Raw genomic sequence first — 20,293 nt, forward strand, 5'->3', positions numbered from 1 at the left:
GAAGCCAGATTGAATGTGTCAGTAGCTAGTACTCTAGTTCTTTTCTTTAATAAACACCTCACAGAAAAGGTGGCCTGGGACTTGATACACAATTGTGACAGAAAAGGATAGCCAAATACAACTGTGTATAGCATTGTTTCAGAAACCGGGTTAGGGGAGCTGAACACAGTTCATTCTGAGCTGCACTTGCAGTTAACCCACTGGTTCAGCTATACCTGTGACTGACACCCACTGTCAACAACAGCTAACTTTGCTAGTCTAGACAAGGCCTGTGACAGGGATCACTGGGCCCAGAGAAGGACTTAGTGCTGTTCTGTGAAGCAGTAACCAAACCGTTTTTCAGCTGTACTAGGGTCAATTTGGAGGTGGCAATGTGCCACACAGAATGGCTGCTGCCTGCCCCTTCCCTTACCTAACTGGCTACCCCCTTTCTACTCTTTTCCATGCAGCCGGACTGACGTGCCATTTGGTGGAAGGGGTAGCTGTGGGAGTGGGGACATTCCTCGCAACCCCTTTTCCCCCTCACGTGGCTCCTCCACATCACTGTTACACAATATCTGTGGCTTTCATTTATTAACCATGCCTCCGGGAGGGAACTATTCAGTCCACATATAAAATATTAAGGATTCTTTAGGATAAAATGTAAGGTATTGGTATTATACTGGGATACGGACACAGAGGTTATCCTGTGCTACAAATTCCAGGCAGAGCAATATATCTGACTTATTCTTTGTATTACAGGAGTGCTTAAGGGCTTCATGCAGCAAAATGCATCCACATTGTGCTAAGTGCTGTACAATGCACATAATAAGAGTCCCTGCCCCACAGACCATACAGTCTAAATAGACAAGACAGACAAAGGGTGGAGCAAAGGGAGAATTGTTATCTACATTTTTCAGATGCCCAAAGTCGTACAGGAAGCCTGTGGCAGAACAGGGACTTGAACCTGAGTCTTCGGAGTCCAGAGGTGAACTCCTGGCCCCATTGAAAGCAATAGCAGAACTCCCATTGACTTCAGTGGAGCCAGGATTTCACCCTTAAGGCTTGTCTACACTACCTGCCGGATCAGCGCGCAGCGATCGATCCAGCAGGGGTCAATTTATCGCGTCTAGTCTAGATGCGATAAATCAACCTCTGAGTGCTCTCCCATCAACTCTGGTACTCCACCAGAATGAGAAGCACAAGCGGAGTCAACGGGAGAGTGTCAGCTGTCAACTTTCCGCGGTGAAGACACCACGGTAAGTAGATCTAAGTATGTCAACTTCAGCTACGCTATTCACGTAGCTGAAGTTGTGTATCTTAGATCGACCCCGCGTATTAGTGTCAACAAGCCCTCAGTCTGGCACTTTAATTACAAGAGCATTCCTCCTGATTTGGTTCCTTTTATTGTCTTCACCCACCAAGAGGGTATATTCTTCCCTTTGTAGGTATAGGTCACTCCCATTAGAATTAAATGGGAAGAAAATTCCATACATGTGAAAGTTGTTCAGTCTTGTCTCTAGTAGTGTTGCTGAAATACCATCTGATCTGCTTCCAGGGTCTGCACACAATGCCTCATTATGCTCATTACTCTAGTACTTATTATCTGCAATGCAGATTTCTTCATGGCTATGTTGTGCAATTATCTTTTTTTAGAAAATCGTCTTTTTTGTATGTACTCGGATGAGCAATAGATATGCAAAAACTGTTACACTCCCACAAAAGAGCTTCCAAACTATTCACTATTTCATCTCTTCTCCTTGCTGTAAACTGAAAAATATGTTTAGCTTGGACAACTTGGATATTATTTGCTTTGTTTTGTAAATACCTATAATTATTTCTACAGTCTGATTTTATAAAAAACAACTGCCCTCATGAAAGAATAGCATCTCCATTGAAGCCAAAATAAAACAAATCAGCACTGATAATAAGATGCTTGTCTGCACAATGCATCAATTTATTGAGCTTCCTCTTTAACTCTTCAGAGAGCTGTTCAGGTTCATTCCTTAACCACAAACTGCAGACCGACATGGTAGGCGAGTGGCAGACACCCCCGATTTGGTCGACTTAATGTACCCTCTCTGCACACATCGTACGTCATTTGAAAGTGGATTATGTCTACTTTAAGAGGAGCTATGATGTGGAGCTGTCAAATGGTGCCATTATCATAGACACGGGGATAAACAGTGATACCATCAACACGTTAAACTGACCATTTTGAAATATTTGCATTCAGTTTTATGTCTCTTAAGTATTATCTCAAGACATAAAAATGGATTCTGTTGTGAGCTCAAAGCATCACAACAACAATCTAAAACAAAACCTAATATTAAATTCATACAGGTATCATTGAAACGGATTAGCACTGATGACATTTCTAGTCCACATCATTATCATCATCCTGTTCATCATTATGATCTGACGAGAGTCCGTGGGTTACCATAGTCTTCATTGCCTTGGCATGTACACAGTTGTATGCAGGGAAGTTGTTCTGACTACAGACGCATTTGATTGTGCAGCGATCCCTATTGATACAGGCACAAATAAGGTTTTGTGGAAACACAGTTGCCATAGGGCCCTTGAAGAATACAATAAGTAGTTCATCATCCACATTTTTCCATCCATGTTGGTGATCCAATATCTGGTTTCCCTATGTGCGAAGATATCCTGATTTTTGTTTGCCAGGATGCTCTTTTGACCTGCTCTTCAACACTGTCCTGACACAGTGAGAGTTTGGCTGGTGGCTTGTCCTTCCTGATGGCTAGATTGAGGCAAAAGCAATTCAGGTCTCTGTGATCTCCTTTTCTTTCTCACTGTGGTCATACAGCATTGCTACCAACTTCCTTGCTGGAGAAATTGCGGCTTGTCTGTCACTCTGCCCCAGTTTGGCAAGATCTCTGAAGCGGTTAAGCTCCCTTTATTTTGACAACATTAAACCCAGAGTTTTTCCCAGAGCCAAATAAGGTTGACACAGAGTCACATCCTGTTAATGTGCATACAGCAGGAAGTATGTTGCAGACGTCAGGAGTGAGTGCATCACAAATTGCATGCACAGACATGAAGCATCGCCTGTCAACTGTGCTAGTAATGTCTGTGTCAGTCCACATGTTATCAATATGTTCCATATTTGGAAAGTTGTGAACAGCCAGGATCAAAACATCTGTATCAGGCGACCTAACTACTATCGTTCTTTGACACCAAGAGATCCAGAAGCTGTATTGGCACATAGAGCACATATAAGTGACTTTTCTTTCCCATGCTTCAGTGATATTTGTTATGATGCTGGACTGTCTGCAGACTGTTCTTGAAATACCATTCTAGCCACTGAATGAAATAATTCCTTTCCATCAGTGGCCTCTTGCACTGATGTCTGTACTATTATCCTCTTCATGGAAGAGATTTCCACCAGCATGAAGTTGTACACAGCCATTCGGAATGTACACACCTCCCTGGAGTCTTTCGATTTCCATTTTTGCAACACTAGTGATGAACTACCTCCGCTCATCATAGCTGATGCAGAGTCTATGAAGGTGTAGAGTATGTCAATTAAACAGGGAGACCCAAACTCATAGTGTCGCTGTGCAGAAAGGCTTATGTGCAGTGGTGTAATAATTTTGGAATTGTTACATACTCTGCACTCTGCAATTGAGAGGCACCTTCCTTGAATGTCTTCTGAAGGATGATACTCATTGCTGACTGAATTATGTGCCTCCTTATCTATCAGCCAAAGGACAAACTACTGTACCAGTAAAGGCACCAAAGTAGCTGACATCTGTAAACTGCAGTCACGTGGCTTTAGATAACGTTCAGAGGTTTTCATTGTGGCTATTTCAGATCAAAGGATTGAAGTAGCATTAAGCTGTCCATCAGGCTCACTCTCCAGATGAATATACTCAAAACTTAAATTCCTGCTTCAGATTACTAGCAGCTTGGATAGCATCCACTAATGTTATTGTGCTGTGTAGAACATGGTAGACTAGACTTGTCCATGCTGTGCATGGAATAAAATTGCAGAACCAAAGTGCTTTTTCTAACCTTGCCTGTAATTCACTAATGGAATAGCTTACAGTTTCTACATCTGAGGGAAGTAGGGCTTTATATCTTTGTAGCAGCGTGGATAGGAGAAGGTTCTTCTTTTTGTACATAAAATCATTGAAGAGATAGAAGATCAGCTGATAAAATGCAATGTCATAAGGTGACTATTGTTGCACTGTAACTAGATGGATTTGCTTTAAGTTTTGTTTTAGTCAAGTAGGAAGAAAGGCATGTTGTAAACGGCATCCTTAGCAATCAAATCTTAGCAATCTGCACAACGTGTCATCATCTCCTCTTTGAAGTGCTACCTCCCTTAGATTGGTTGCTGTCACAAGTGTTTCTATTTTATGAAGTTTCTTGTCTTTCTCATGTGTGTGTTCTCAAACAATGCAACAGGATCAGTCACTGAAGGACGTGCTTGCTCTGGTGGTTATAGAAGCAGGTGAACATGATGCTCTCTGATCAGATTAAGAATCTGTCTTTTTTCCTGGGTTCAATACAGCTCTGACGTGCCAAATTTGACTTGCTGATGTATTTATGAAAGCAACCCATGTGATAGAAAACTCATCCAGTAGCCATTGCTACAGACTTCTGCTGCCTGCATCACAGAATTCTGTCCAGCACCAGTGGCTTTTGGTAGTTTTGCATTCTTTTGATTTGCTGGGCAAATAACACTTTTCAAAGTTGGTGGACAGTTTTTCTCTTTGATGTAAGATTTAGAGGACTTGTATCCTCCATGTCTTCATATATTGTAACTTCCCTGTAGAGATAAAATTTGCAACGTATGTTGTTAGCATTATCACCACCACTACCACCATTTTGTACAAGTATACAGACTTGTGCTAATTTAGATGTAAATGAGATCTATATGTTAGTATCAAATTGCCATTTTGGTTCAGTGAGCACTTTGACTGAAGCCCAGTAAGAAGTTGTGTATTGTCATCTCTAACACTAATCCTGTGCAAAAGTGTTACCGAATTAAACCTTCAGTGTGAGACTGATCTGGTCATCAAATTTCAATGGAAAAATATAGACAATTATTATAATCACTTGTGAGTTATTTTGACAATTAAGAATATGCAATGTCAAAGCATTTCATGTTAATATATTGCAAAATGTTGATATTTGCCATTTTTGCCACATCATTTAAAAAAAAAATACAGGTCCTACAAAACCAATTCAGATCTTTTAATATCTTGTCATTTAGTAGCTTTGACTCATAAACACAACATTATGGGGTAGAAATTAATTTAAACTGTAAAAAGTCAGAGTCATGCTACTGTGTTTCTGGTACTGCAATAAATGACAGTTTCTCTTTTTGGGTAGTATTGTTTCACCTTGCCTGCGAGCTTACAGTACCACTTGATAGCTCCACCTAAACAAAGATAAAATCAGCTTTTCAAATTACATATGGTGTGGGTATGTGTAGGGTGGGTACATTAAACTCCTTTTTTGGAGAATTGCCACATGCCTACAGTGAACTCTAATAGACTAATGTGCAAAGTTTTCCATCTCTGATATGCAAGGCAAAAGGTGAGTCCAGGAAATGCAATTACCCTGTACTGTGGGTAGCAGTAGACATTATCTGAATGCAGAACAGCTTCCGATAAAATTGGGTTCTACCATCAATAAATGAAAACAACCCGCATATTTAGCTTTATGGACTCAATCTTACTAACAGGAGTATTGAGTAAACCGTTTTATTTTCATGGAAGCAGCATCTCTTATAAACAGAGGCAATATAAATCCAAGCATTTAATACTGTACAGCACATGTATGCACAGACACACATTTTATCTCTTCATAAATTTTCAGCCATGCATTTTTGAAAACAGAGCATTACTGCTAAATGTTGTATAAACAGAAACTGATTTGCAGATGGGTCAAATATAGGGCAGCAATTTGAGACCTTCACTAGAAAAAAGCCCCTGGAGTGCAGAGGGTAATCAGAAGACTTTATAGCCTTAAGCCCTCTTAGAACATCCCTGCCGATGAGGCTGAGGGTGTAGTCAAAGAAGGCAAATTTGGACATAGCCAGAGGGCAGAACATAGCCACAGGACCCCCCAATTCAGCCACGAAACTTCCCATCTGCAGGAGTGGAGGAAAGCAGTGAATGAATGCCAGTGTAGCCATATTTGAGCTGTCATCCCACCTTTCCTCCTGGCTCAGCCAGTGAAGGACAACATGCTGTTAGAGTCAGGTAAGCAGTTAAGGAGCCAGAGTTCCCAGGGAGAGGGAGAATGGGGCGTGTCAAGGACATTTTCTTACATGGTACATTCTCCAGCCAGGCTTTTGGAGAGGATTTCCAACCAAGTACCCCTCAGAGCTCAAGTGGAGAGATTCCTGCAGGTGTTTGGTAGCGTGATGATGCCACTTACGTTCATGTAGACCTATTTTGGCCTAGATTTCAGTGAGTTTCCTCCTTTCCACACGCATGCTTAGCTGAGATGACTTCTCCCATAGAGGTTATTTATCCATTTGTGACATTCCCCTGGTGTTATCTGGACTGGTGATCTGCTAAGTCACTCCAATCATTGACTCCTGGGGTGTTCACGCACAGCCTCTAGCATGTAAGCTGCTCCTTGGATTGTGCAACCGAATGACACCCTAATATCTCCAGTCCCAGTCACAACAGTAGCAACCTCCGTCTTGCAGTGTCCAGTTATGCCCGCTGGATGCTGCAAGCTTATATGAGTTCATCAGTTTAGCAAAGAAATTAATATGTACCAGGCTTGTTATCCCAAGGGGAGTCTCTGACATGCTTTAAACCAAACGCACTGCTTCAGGTAGAATAAACAAACAGATTTATTAACTACAAAGATAGATTTTAAGTGATTATAAGTCAAAGCACAAGAAGTCAGATTTGGTCAAATGAAATAAAAGCAAAACGCATTCTAAGCTGATCTTAACACTTTCAGTGCCCTTACAAACTTAGATGCTTGTCACCACAAGCTGGCTGGTTGCCATTCAGCCAGGCTCTCCCCTTTGATCAGCGCTTCAGTCGCTTGGTGGTGATGTCTGTAGATGGAGGTGGAAGAGAAAGAAAGAGCATGGCAAATATCTCTCCCTTTTATCATGTTATTTCTTCCATCTTGGCTTTGCCCCCCCGCTTCAGAGTCAGGTGAGCATTACCTCATCACAGTCCCAAAGTGACCAAAGGAATGGGGGTGACTCACTCGAGAGTCCAACAGATCCTTTGTTGCTGCATAGGCCAGTGTCCTTTGTTCCTGTGAGGCTGGGCTGGGTTTGTTCCATACATGCTCTGATGAGCTGTGAACTGCCCCTCTGCTCTTGGAGAGTTTTACCTGGGCCTGTTTTAAGTCATGAGGACACATTTTCAGCCTCATAACTATATACATAAAATTACAACCTAAAACATTACTATAACAACAATGCTCAGTGTATCTTGAGCCTTCCGAAGACACCTGACATGACAAACTTTACACTGGATACCACACAATATTATAAGGATGAACATGGGGGTGCAGGGTATTCCTCCAAGGTACAGAACGTCACACCATTGCAGTGTAAATTACCTTTAAGAGCACTTTACACAGGTATAGAGGAGGGGGAAAAAGGCCCTGTCTTGACAGGCAACAAAGATATGGTTTTCAATCACATTAGTTCAGTTGAGTTAGTTTGACATGATATAAAAGCTTGTAAAGGCTCAGGCTAGCTAATCTGAAGGAATCTTAGCTGGCCATGTTGTTGTCTGGCCTACTTCTTAAGAAGATTTTACATTTAAGTTAAGCTAATATTCTTGAGTTAATAAAATTGAAAACCAGACACCTCTTTTGTCCATCAAGACATGGCCAGATAGAGCCTTATGTAAGGGTTGCCTCAAAAGTTACACTTCAGTACCATTAAATGCACATGTGACTGTGCCCATCAATTGCCTTTCAGGATATGTTGCTCATGATGGAAATGCTGTTGTCATTATTATTGTCCTAGAATACCACCATGGTAGCATGTGGGTTTTCCACAGTGAACTTAATCAAAACAAGCCCACATGGACATGGGTGCAGCAAAACCCACTCCAGGACTGAGTGAATGGGCTAAGCGTAGATGCATTTCAACCTCCTCAGGGATGTTCTCCAGCAGCTTGTGGGGAGACCACCATATCTGTGCATGGAGTCACAGTGAGCACTCAATATTAAATGGAGGCAGCACAAATAGAGAACCAAATATACATAATGTTACCTAGGCATTAGGATTTTGACTTGAATTTAAAATCAGTTCTGCCTACCAGACTTATATTGGTTATGTGAGTGGCATTTTAATGTATATTAAAACAAAGACACAACTAGAGTTGTCCAGAAAATGACTATACCATTTTACAACTTCTGAGGTTTCTAAATTTGGTTTTTGTTCCTCATTCGAATGAAACCAAAACCTTTGGAAGGTTTCCTCAAAGTACAACTTGGTCAAAACATCCATTTTCAGATCAGGTTTTCCATCTCCCTCTTGTGCTCTCTCTCCTTTTAGAAAATCCACCCTTTACCTGAGAAACCATCCTATTGAAACTTTCATGGACGGGTATAAGTTTTTGTGAAACATTTCAGTTCTGACAAGACAGCATTTTTCAATAAAAAATCATTTAGTTGAAAAGTTTCCAATGAGCTGTATAAGCTCATGGAATGTGTAAGGCTATGCGAGGGTACAATTAAACATGAGAGACTGGAGTTTTCAAAGGAACCTACAGAACTTCCAGTGGATTTTGGCACCCAATTCCTTTAGGTTCAGTGGGCACATGAGTAAGATTCAGGGACACTAAGAAAAAGAGGAACCCTGGCACAACACAAAAGAAAATGAGCAGAATGCAGAGAAGGTCTTTAGATAGGCACCGCGGCAGTAATGCTTCAGACCGTGAGGCAAGACACTGACTGTTGAGACAACCACATGTTTGTGTTGGACAACCAAGTCTGAAATCTACGCTGACTGTGGAAAAGTGATGCGGAAACGAATTTTCCCAGCCTGGCCTCAGATGTAATGTGAAATGTCTTTCAGCATCACCAGGTGGTTGTCTGGGTATCGTGATAGTCAGTGAGTTGATACTGACTTAATGTAAGAGCCCAAACCAAACCAGTTTATGGCAGTGGTTCTCAAACTTCTTTGATTGCGTACCCCTTCTTTGTGTCTGTAGTCGCTTACGCCCCCCCCCAACCCCGCAAGTACATATACCGCCGCCCAGCTCTGAAGGCAGAGTGGAGAGCAGCGGCTGCTGGCCAGGCCCCCAGCTCGGAAGGCAGCACTGCGGCAACAGCAGCACCGAAGTAAGGGTGACAATGTGAAAAGTGATGTTCAATACCGCTTTTCACAGCAGACTTAGCACCCCATTGCCACCCTTACTTCTGCGCGGCTGCTGCCATCCTGGGGCTGATAGCGGGAGCTCCGCTGCAGGAGGAGAGCCTGAGCCCAAGTGGCAGGGCTCCGATTGTCAGCCCCGGGGTGGTGGGTCTTGGGCGGTCCCCTTTATCCGTGCCTCCCAGGTGTGCACAGCCCTTATGCATGAGCCCCAGCCATCTGGGGCTGACAGCCGGAGCTCTTTAAAAAAAAAAAGCACACAGTTTGTGCCTCCCTTGACACATTCCCGTTCCTCCCTTGGGAGGCTCCTCCCCGCCATAGTTTGAGAACCGCTGGAGAATATGACTGGAGAGGCATATTGACCTCAGCTTTGGGTTTTGTATACTCACTGAGATGTTTATTTCTATTCCAGTATACCACACTTCTTTAATACAGTATAACAAGGCCATTTAGTTGTCACATTGATGGTAAAGGAAAGTTCTGTGTTCTTCACTAGGTACTTAATTGATATAAATACAACAGTGTTCCATAAATTGGTAAATTTTACAGTGTTTTCCGTAACTCAACAAGTAAATATGAGGGAACGTGACACCGCAGGAGCTACTGTACAGATCTCTGATATTCACATCCTGTCTGTGTTTCAAGTCATGAAGGCAGCTGTCATATATATTTGGATGATTTGACCAACAACAAGGAAATACTTTTACACTGCACTTTATGTGCCGCTTAGAGTAATATTTGATCAACCTTTTAAAGCATTTATCACCGCTACATCTAGAAAGTTATGGGAAGTGTCAGGCCACCTTAATAATAGTGGTGCTCTCAGCTCTGCCTATAATTCTACACTCTTTGTCAATTTCTAAGGCACAAAATCAGCTTCATTTTAAGTAGTTTAGAGGTAGTCACACAAGGCTTACAGTAATTCCCTAACAGTGCCCATTCGCCATTCATGATGTTTCATTTAATTATTTATTGTTAGATAAAATTATCGGATTTTGGGTTCTGTGCCCAAGTTTCCAAGGAAGTTCCGAAAAGGAAATCTCTTGTTGGAACACCATACTGGATGGCACCGGAGGTGATATCCAGACTGCCTTATGGAACTGAGGTAAGCGTAACAAGTGCCTTGTTCCCGGCTGCAATGTCCGGCTGATGCAACCGCTTCCTCACAGAACAAGTACAATTTTAAGTGACTTCATTGTTCACTGTGTGGATATGTATAGTTTTGATTATGTTTAATACAGTAAAAAAGTATGCAGTACATTGTAATCACTGCAGGTGCAATAAAGTAGCAGTAGACGGTACCTCACAGAAATGACATTATGCAGTGCCTTGACATAAAACATGATTCCCTGGGGGTGCGATCAAACAGTAATAAATAGAATTTATGTTTAGAATATTACACAATGCACCCTCTATGTGTATTTTTAGCTTAGGTGTTATAATTAAAGGGAATTGCCATAATTTTCTCCTTAATGAATGGATTTTAATACTCTTTACACTTACGCCAGGGGGCTGATTTTCAAACATAGGCATGTGCAATTACGTGTAGAGCCCTGCACGGATGCGGATATCTGCTGATATAAATCGTTATCCACGGGACCACAGGGTTCCCCCGGGAACTACAGCTGCGAAAGGAGCAGAAGGTGGGGCTGGTGCAGATGTACCACCCCCAGCCCTGCCCCCGTCCCTTCCATGCAGCTGTCTGCCTTTCCTGTCTGGGGGTGTGTGCACCACTTGAACACACTAGCATGACCAGGGACAGCTGCCGGTGAGTCTGGTGCCTGCCCCAGTGGGTTGGGGTGGGGATGGTAGAGCAGCACCAGAGGAGCTCCCGGCACAGGGTGCTGGCTCCGGGGACCGGCGGCCCCACATTCTGCTCCTTTCGCTGCTGCGGTTCCCACAAGAGCCCGGTGGTTCCGCAGATACCGATTTGTAGCCGTGGATATCCGCATCCGCGGGGATAAAATTGTAAGTGCATGAACAGAAATGCAAGCCTAACTGCATGCCGTATGCACGTAGAGTTACCACCGTTGCACCTGTGACTCAAGCATTTGCAGGTATAAATGGCCAGTTACACGTGTCACTTGCCATTCAGGTTGTTGTTTCGGTTTTGTCATTATTTGTAGTGTGATAGCAATATGAGCCCCAGACCTGGACCAGGACCCCACTGTGCTGGGCATGTTACAAACACACAACAAAAAGATGGTCCTGGACTCTAAAGGACTAACAATGGGTGCAGTTAGCTGGATTGTGATCAGGGTGGGATTTTTAAAAATGCCCAGTATTGGCCTGACTCTGCTCAGCGGTAACGAGCTAAGCCAGGGTTGAGAGGTTTTGAAAATCCCACTCACATTTCACATGCATTGCAACTAATTGCATCCACTCACGCCCTGCTTTCCATTCAAAACATAAACTAGACAGTGTTTTACTCCTCTCTCCAACTTTCTTGCCATTTCTTAACAAATGGGTATTTCCTCCCATAAACATCTGATGTCAGGTGCTGATCTTTCCATGCCCTTGTGCAGAATCTGGATGATTCTTCTTATGAGGGCCCATTATACCAAGCCGTAGAGAATCTAGGTGAGGTCAGAAGCACTTCATGGCTGGCCGTGATCCTTAACTGTCCAGATGTCTAAGAAGTCAGAGAATTGCAAAATGAAGTGTGCAAAAACCTCAATCTGAAGGTTCTGCAGGTTCATGCCTGAAGAAAATGCTGAGTTATGTCGGAGGTTTACTTGGATAGCGATACACTCCTGCAGAGGAATAAGAAGAAGGTTTAGGATAAAGTCCCAAATGAAAATGAATAAAGAGTACATAGCACACAGAATAAAAGATCATTGTTAATGCCCTTCTGCACTGGGCTCGAATGACGGAAGGGCATTTTCACCCATGACCTTTGCTTTGGTCTGGTCTGCAGACTCCAGCTTTGAAAATGTGTCCTTCAGTTGTATGTGTTATCTTCCCTGAGGAAAAAAGCAGATCCTGATGTCTGGTCCTTCAGGGCAGAAAATTTCAACAGATCCTAAGTATGTGCAGTTAAATCAATTACAGACAGACTCAAGTTATGATTTAGCTGTGGACTTATTTTAACATACTTGCCAGTTCTTCATGAGCCATTCTTCATGCACCATATGGCTGTTGTCTGACAAACAGGCATGTCTGTGATGGCTAGACCATGCAGTCAGATTTTCAGAGTTACAGCTGATCAGTATTTCTGAAGAACTGATTGAAAAAAAACCTCCCATCTGGTTGCGAGGGCTTGGGGGAGGGAGGGTAGAATCTAGTGCAAAGCTCTCAAAACATTATACTACCACACGATCATTTGTGAGCCGATGTATGAAAGAAAATAATCGATATGTTATTTTCCCACTTGGATGCTTATGTAGAAATATTTAACGATTTTAGAAGATTTCTGATTAACCCTAAATTTTGTCTGTTACGGTGAATGAGGGAGGATAGCTCTGTCAAATTAAGGACCACAGCAACCTGGGTTACGTTTACTCGCAAAGAGCTGCAGTTCATCTCAAAGCACGGTCAACTCACTCATTAAGATGAGCAGCAGTGACCATTCCTGTGCCTCGGGGAACTATTTTGAGAACTGCCAAACTGTCAGGAGAATAGACTGTTCACAGCTTTTATTGGGGGACCTTCAGATGAGACTAGAAAGGAGTTGGCTGTACGGACTCACAGATGTTATAACCCATTTGTTACCGAGTACTGAGTCACAGTATTTCAGAACTGGAGATCACTATGGATTTATACAAAATTATGCCTTTCTCTTAGTAATGACAGTGACTCACAGCTTCCCATCCAAAGAGGTGACTTTTAACTCTCCTTTTTTACTCCACATGGTAGTAGGATTTAGCATATTTTTATTTGATTTTATATTATCTATGATAACAGCTAAGATGAAGTAATAACTGGTGCACACAAGCAGGGAAATGAGTCATGCTTTAAAGCTGTAAGGAAGAGGCTATATCTACACATAATGCAGAGTGGGACAAATTCTGTTTCATGTCAGAGGGGTGAAAAACCAGAAAAACTCCACTGTCATACTGTGACTTTGGATTTACCGCATGTAAGTGAGAGCCAACTCTGGCCCAATGTGCGTGGCTCTCAGTACACAAATGATATTGGGCCCGATGGTCATTGACACTGAGGGTATGTCCAGACTCGGCGCTGGGGGTATGATCCCACAGCTCGCATAGACATACCCACACTAGCTCTCACTCAGCCAGCACGCTAAAAATGGCCGTGTAGCCACTGGCAGTGGTGAGCAGCAGCATAGATTAGCCACCCCATGTACATACCCACAAGCTTCAGGTGGGTTTATACTCAGCATGGGTAACCCAGGGCACCACTCACCGCTGCCCAGGTGACGCTACCGTTTTTAGCACACTAGCTCAATGCGAGCATGTCTATACGAGCTTTGGCATCAAACCCATAGGTCCATGTTTAGACATACCCTTAGGCCACTTTACACCATTCAGGCAGTGTAAAGGAGCTTTAAAATGGGCATAAGGTATTTACTCCACTTTAAACCCCCTTTACACTGCCAGTAGCATTAATGTAAATGAGAATCAGGCCCATTATCATTCAGTAGAGGGATTAAAATAACTGGGTTTGTGGCAGTTAAATTATACTCTGCTCTTATACAGAATTCTGGATGCTCTATGGGACAGATCTTCAGATGGTATAAATCCGTGTTTTTCCATTGCAGTCAATGGCCCTTATTTGGATCTGACCCATACCGGTGTAAATCTTTATTGGTCTCAATAAACTTTGCTGATTACACCAACTGAGGCTCTGACCCATAATTTACTGCGCACACCTTTCAGTGTATACTTTTTTCTCAGTGGCAAAATTTATTACCAGTTGGTAAAAAGAGAGCAGCCATCCCAACAGCAGGTAAGTTTTTAAGCAGAAGTTCCCATTGAAACAGAGCATAAAAAGCAATGGTATTCTAGGGCTGTAGGACTGAACATCTCAAAATGCTCATCCTAGAATATGTGTTTGTATACAAGTTGCACAGTTCAACAACTGTCGGCCCATTGCAGGTGGATATCTGGTCACTTGGTATCATGGTAATAGAAATGATAGATGGAGAACCACCTTATTTCAACGAGCCACCGCTCCAAGCAATGCGCAGAATCCGAGATAACTTACCTCCACGAGTGAAGGACATCCATAAGGTGAGAGTGCTCATGTTTCTATGGAGTCATGCACATATTAAGGTGAACCAAATCCATGACCAAATGAGGATGGTGTAAACTAAGGCCTAGATTGTGACTTCAGGCACATCCCTGAGCATTGGGTGGTACATAAACTGGGTATAGTAGTATTCTGTGGGGCTGTACCAAGAGTAGATTATTACCCACTTCATCCTGTGCTGGCTTAGTTACTCGGGCCACTGAATTGGGAGGGGAATGGGCTGGAATCAAAGCTCCATTCGTTCCCCACTTCTGCCCACCCACCAACTCTGGGGATAGAGTAAGTGGGTGAGCAACCCTGTGTATTTCTCCACATCCAAACTCAAAATCCAAGTGGCCTGTGAAGGGGAGTCCTACTCCTCTGCATGGCCTGATAGAGTCAGAATTTAGCCCTCAGTAATAAGAAAAACTGACCAGGCTTACTGCTGTGCTAATTCGTTTTATACCAAGTCATGTTAAGTGCCACGTTCTGGTCTCTTTCCCCACTCACGCCACATGACTTCTTCATGTACTCATATAGGGAAGAAAAGTGCCCTGTCAGCCCTATATATGTACTAATTGTCGCAATTCTGCATGCTCTTAACCTGTATTTTAATTGACTTTCCAGCAGAGCTAGTTTGAAAAGCCAGTCATGGCAAGTTACTTACTTTGTCTGCTTTTCATAACGTCAATGTGATGTTGCAGGTTTCCTCCGTGCTCCGCGGTTTCTTAGATCTGATGTTGGTGAGGGAGCCCTCCCAGAGAGCAACAGCACAAGAACTATTAAGACATCCGTTTTTGAAACTGGCAGGCCCTCCGTCTTGCATTGTGCCACTCATGAGGCAATACAGGCACCGCTGAATTCAGCAAATGTTCAGGCGGAGGCATGTACAAAAGTTGGAGAAAGACTTGCCAAGGGATCCAGCGCTTGCGTGGAAACCATGGGGAAGTGCAGCGCTACAGAGATTCATCAGCGTCAGAACAGCTCTATGGAAATAATAGCAGTGTAGAAAATAATGAGGTGCTCTCCTGGGGTATGAAGGACTTGCGACTTTCCTTTGCCACTAAATCAAATAGTCATCTGCTGGCTTCTAGCACTGTCGCATGGAGCACGTTTTCCACAGGTAGTCCTCTTTCAGCTATCAAAGCAGACAGACTCAATTACACAGGTGGTTGTGGGGGAGGGGGGCGAAAGATAATAGATTATAGCACAACCAGGATAAACCACCAGAATTTTATTGGAAAAAGTAAACGATATGACACTTCTATTTCAGAAGAACACTTTTCTGGCAAAAAAGCACTTTTTATCTCAGTCATAGCAGTGTAATGTATTTTGAAATGAATTTGTAATTTTCTGTATAGTACTTTTTTGATAATTTACAGTACTTTGATGTTATGTACCCATCGTGCTAGTTGAAGTAATGAGTAACTTAGCAAGAGTTTGAACAAAACCTTTCCTACTTTTTTATCCCTTTTGAAGACCGAAGGAAAAAAAAACAAACCTTCAGGAACTTAAAATGTTGGCAGATTTTCCAGGAATTTCAATAACAGACACAGAGATGGGTGCAGGCAGTACTGATAAAAATTTTGCTTTTCCCATCACACCACTGAAATTATAGTTTTAAAGATTTGAACATTTCTGGAATCACTAGAGCTGATGAGATAATTACAGTCACACATTAGAAATAAGTTGAATGTTATAAATTATGAGGGTTTGTTTCAGATCATTGTTTTCAGAGCCATGCATCTTAGCACACCAAACTCACGTACATTTGTTCAAGAGATGGTTAGTGAGAAAGGATCATCTATTAGCAATAGGGCAGACTTGTCATTTAGTCTGTACTGACCTCATTGTCACAAAATAATCCCCATTATTTATATCAAGTGTCAGAAGTCCGGATTGACTCTAGAGGTCGAGTTACCAAGCGGGTATTTTCCAAATTTCAAACAGACTGTTGTGATAATGTTCTGATGTGTGTCCCGTACAGAAGTTGTGCTGCTGTGTAGACCTTTTTGAATGTTGATAGAACAGTTGACTACTACCATACATTTTGTGTTGCTTGTTGGATGAACTTGCACGGTAATTGTAAGCCTAAGTAGATTTGCCTTTAACCTTTTTAGAAGTGTGTCATGATTATTTCAATTATAAATAAATTTTATTTATGAATGATTAGCTCATTTTAAGTATGCATACTACAAAAGCTGTGTCTTTTCCAAATCGTTTTTTTCTTACTGACCTCACTTTGCAATACGACGATGAGCATCAATAACCCAGGTTTGTGAAAACACTCTGGCTAGTTTCTTTCTTATTATGAATTTTGTTGTGAATAAGTTGTTCATTATTTATTGTCGTAAAATATAAACAAAACACACAGCACTGGCATGCTGTTGAGCTGGACTTTCTGAGTTTTCTTCTCAGAAAGAGATTTGGCTAATGGCAAAGCAGAGCCTTCATTTTATACCATGCAAAAGTTAGAGCAAACAAGAGAAACAAAACCAAACAAGAATGCTAAATGTTTAGTAAATCCTCTACAATTTGCATAGCTTATGACCTGTTTCTTTCTTATCTTAACATTAAGTTTGAATAATTTAACTTTGCAAAATATACCCAGTCCTGTGTGTGGTCCTGAGCTCTATTAATTCTATTTGAAGTCAGTGGGAACTGAGGACACTCGACAGCTCAAAGAATGGAGCTCACAGGGCCTAGATCTGCACTCTTTATTAAGGTGAAAAGGGTCTCCGAAAAGGCTGGCTCAGATTGCTGGACTGGGTCTGAAGAGAACATGCTACACCCCTGGTGTCACCAAGCAACTGCTAGCCAATAATAGCCTTCCTTGACTGGAAAGCTCTGGTTGTTTGATTCCCAGCATTTCTTACAAACCATGAGGGTGACGATTATAACTATGCCGCCATGTTTACTGCCCCCCCCCCACCATTTGCAATGGGAGTTTTGCCTGAATCTCGCCCACAGAATCTTTGTGTATAAGAAACTAGGAAATTAAGTCTACAAAAAGAGAAAACGCTCATATTCTGTGGTCTTGACAACTCAGGAAAAATGTTACATCAATAAAGACAATAACATACAATTAGAACCATTATATTAGCCACAAAAATCAAACTTTTAATCATCTTTGAATAAAATAATGGTTTTGAGATTCAGCACATTTTAAACGGTACAAGTAGAGAATTTTGTGTAATTTTCTAATCACTAGATATTTTTAAACGGTATTCATCGAGTTTACTAAAAGTTATTGTCAGCTGAAAAGGTTTTGTGAGCTCCAGCTATTGGTGGAAAAAAATCCACATGCAAATAAAAACTTAAATGTCTGCATTTTTCTTGTGTTTTCCCTGCCTCTTCTGTGTTTCCCTGAGTTCAAAAAGCTGAGCAACATTTTCTTTGCAAGAGAGAGTGGTTCTTTTTGGAGAGCTATCAGTATAAAGGGGCACTTGAATAAAAAAATATATAAACGGACTTGTCCATTTTCTTTCAACCTGAGCAACTAGCAAGGCAGACAATGATGAAGGATTAAAGAGAGAGTGTGTGCAGAGTCTGTATTGGGTTCTGATGGTCTGAGTTGTTCTGAAGGGATAATAGAAAAAAAGAAAACAAAATACAAAGACAAAAATGTTAATACCAAGGTCAGTAAATTTCAGCATTAATTTTTATCGGAATATCAGGTTGAAAGAATAAATGCTAGACTGAGAACCTTTGGAAGACTGAAAAAATCAAGCTTAAACAATACAATTTCAGAGGTGTGTATTGCTAACTATTACATATAGTGAAGCGCAGAAATGATGAAGTATAAAGTTGACTGCAAAATATGAAAGAGCATGTCCTTAGCACTCCAAGCACATGGAAGAAACAAATGGCTGAGACTGAAACCCAAGGTGAACAATATGTCAAGGATTGCAGTTAAGTAGAAATGAGCTAAGCATGTCACGAATAGAAGAGCCAAGACGACGGACTGGCATTACAGTTAGATACATACTAATGGATGGTAAGCTCAGCACGGGCCCGTAGCAACCACATCAGAGGTGGCCCAAGGTGTAAGAATGCACGAGTCCTGTAACTGATTCAAAGGAGGATATCAATAGGATAGCAAAAACGTGAGTGAAGGAAGCTTGCTTCCTTTCCAGAGTGGCTAGCGGATGGAGCTGGAGAGAACCCTAGGAACTTTATAGTACCTGTTGGATCACTTTTTAGGTCAGAGAGAGGATGATTGGAGACATCATGGTGATGTTGATGCAGAGCTGGCAGAGAGCATATTAGCTAGCACATAAATTCTATTCCCATAGGTGTGCCAATATAATTGATATTACTGAGTCACAAAGGATGAAATAAGGGTGGACTGTAGCAGAAAGGGATAGATTTGTGCCATTCAGGTGCAGCCTAACGTTGGAGGAGGCACAGGGAGACCTCAGAGAGGGACTGAGCCTGTCTGTAATATGAGGCTGAGCCCTGCCTCTTCCTCACATCTCCCAGCCATACACACTGGGACACTATACACATACAAACACATCAGCCTGCAGTTGTGACTAGCCCTTGCTTGGCTGTACAAGCAGGGAGGATTCTTGTGTGCAGTCCGGTCAAGTGTGTCCAAAGGGATTTATGGACTGGATGTCCCCTCCTTTCATAGTTCAGGATCAGCAGCATAAAATGAGCTTGCTACAAAAGAGAATCAGCCTTTTGATTAGCAAGGCTGTCCGATACTGCTCTCAGCGACACCAGCAGAAATCTGAAGGGACATCATTGTCCTTGAAAGACGGAGGTAGATTAATAAGAGTGTGAATGAGAGCAGAATCTGGCCCACTGCTTTTAATGGTCCCGCAGGAGAGTGGGCCAGGCACCAATAAATGTCTACTATGTCAATTTCTTGCTAGAGCCTTATCCCAGCCCTACAGTTACATCCCTTTGTAGGAGCGATCCGTCCTGGCTTCCCTCATTCCTAATAGGATCTCACCACAGGTATGAATTGCGCCTATTGGCTTCAGAGATTCATAACCCACCAGGGGAGCAAGGGAGCCCGCAGAGGCAATGATTTCATTGGTTAGTGCTTCTCCTCTTCTTCTTTCCCTCTGGTCACTCTCTTGCTTTAGCTATTGTCTCCATTCTTGTCCTCATCTCCCACACACACACACACACCACACTTTCCTTCTCTATTTCCCTCCCTTTTCTCTTCTGTCTCTTTCCTCCTTTCCTTCCCTCACCTCCATTCCCAGCACTAGGATTAGCCGAGAGGAGAGAGAAGACCAGAACATGGCAGCACAAGGTGGAGCAAGGTGCTTGGCTCCAGCGCTATGCCCGTGCAGGTGTGTCCTAGCCCTGGCTGCAGTGTGGAAGCATGATTGAAGTCAGTTTCATCCCTCAGCTGCTGCTTCTGGGGGGGACGTACTGCATAGAAGCATGATTGGAATAGAAAGCAAAGGCACAGCCAGAATGGTGCTTTTCTGTTGGAGCTCTGGCAGGGGGCTCCTCGTGCGTCATCTGCCCCTATCGCCCCGGGGTGCCTGAAGCCATCACTGCTGAAATGGACTGTAAAAAAAAGACAAATGACAGCTCAGGGGCTTGTTTGGCATCTGCCAGGTTTCTTTTCAAACTTGGATGTAAAATTACTGAGCAGATGTTTGCAGCTTTACGCCCATCCCTGGCTGGAAGAGTGACAACAGAAAGGAAGGAAAAGGCAGAGGAGACATGCGGAGAAAAGCACCGAGAACAGGGCGAGCAGCTCAGCACCAGGGAGAAAAGAGTAGGTGAAATCATCCCCTTCAGTGCTTCCACCTCCTA

General features: G+C 42.6%; 1 protein-coding gene across 11 annotated transcripts in view; it reads left to right on the forward strand.

The window, feature by feature from the left end:
* PAK5 (p21 (RAC1) activated kinase 5) overlaps nt 1-17,839 on the forward strand; it is a 178,841-nt gene extending 161,002 nt beyond the window's left edge. For all 11 annotated transcript variants that reach the window (XM_073339626.2, XM_073339634.2, XM_078852357.1 and 8 more), the window contains 3 exons: nt 10,299-10,424; nt 14,377-14,511; nt 15,214-17,839. In XM_073339626.2, the coding sequence (XP_073195727.1) occupies nt 10,299-10,424; nt 14,377-14,511; nt 15,214-15,369 (417 nt within the window). In that variant the 3' untranslated portion in view covers nt 15,370-17,839. The remainder of the gene's footprint in view (nt 1-10,298; nt 10,425-14,376; nt 14,512-15,213) is intronic.
* Nucleotides 17,840-20,293: the final 2,454 nt, after the last annotated feature.

Source organism: Lepidochelys kempii, chromosome 3, assembly GCF_965140285.1.
Source record: "Lepidochelys kempii isolate rLepKem1 chromosome 3, rLepKem1.hap1, whole genome shotgun sequence".
Classification (NCBI taxonomy): Eukaryota; Metazoa; Chordata; order Testudines; family Cheloniidae; genus Lepidochelys; species Lepidochelys kempii.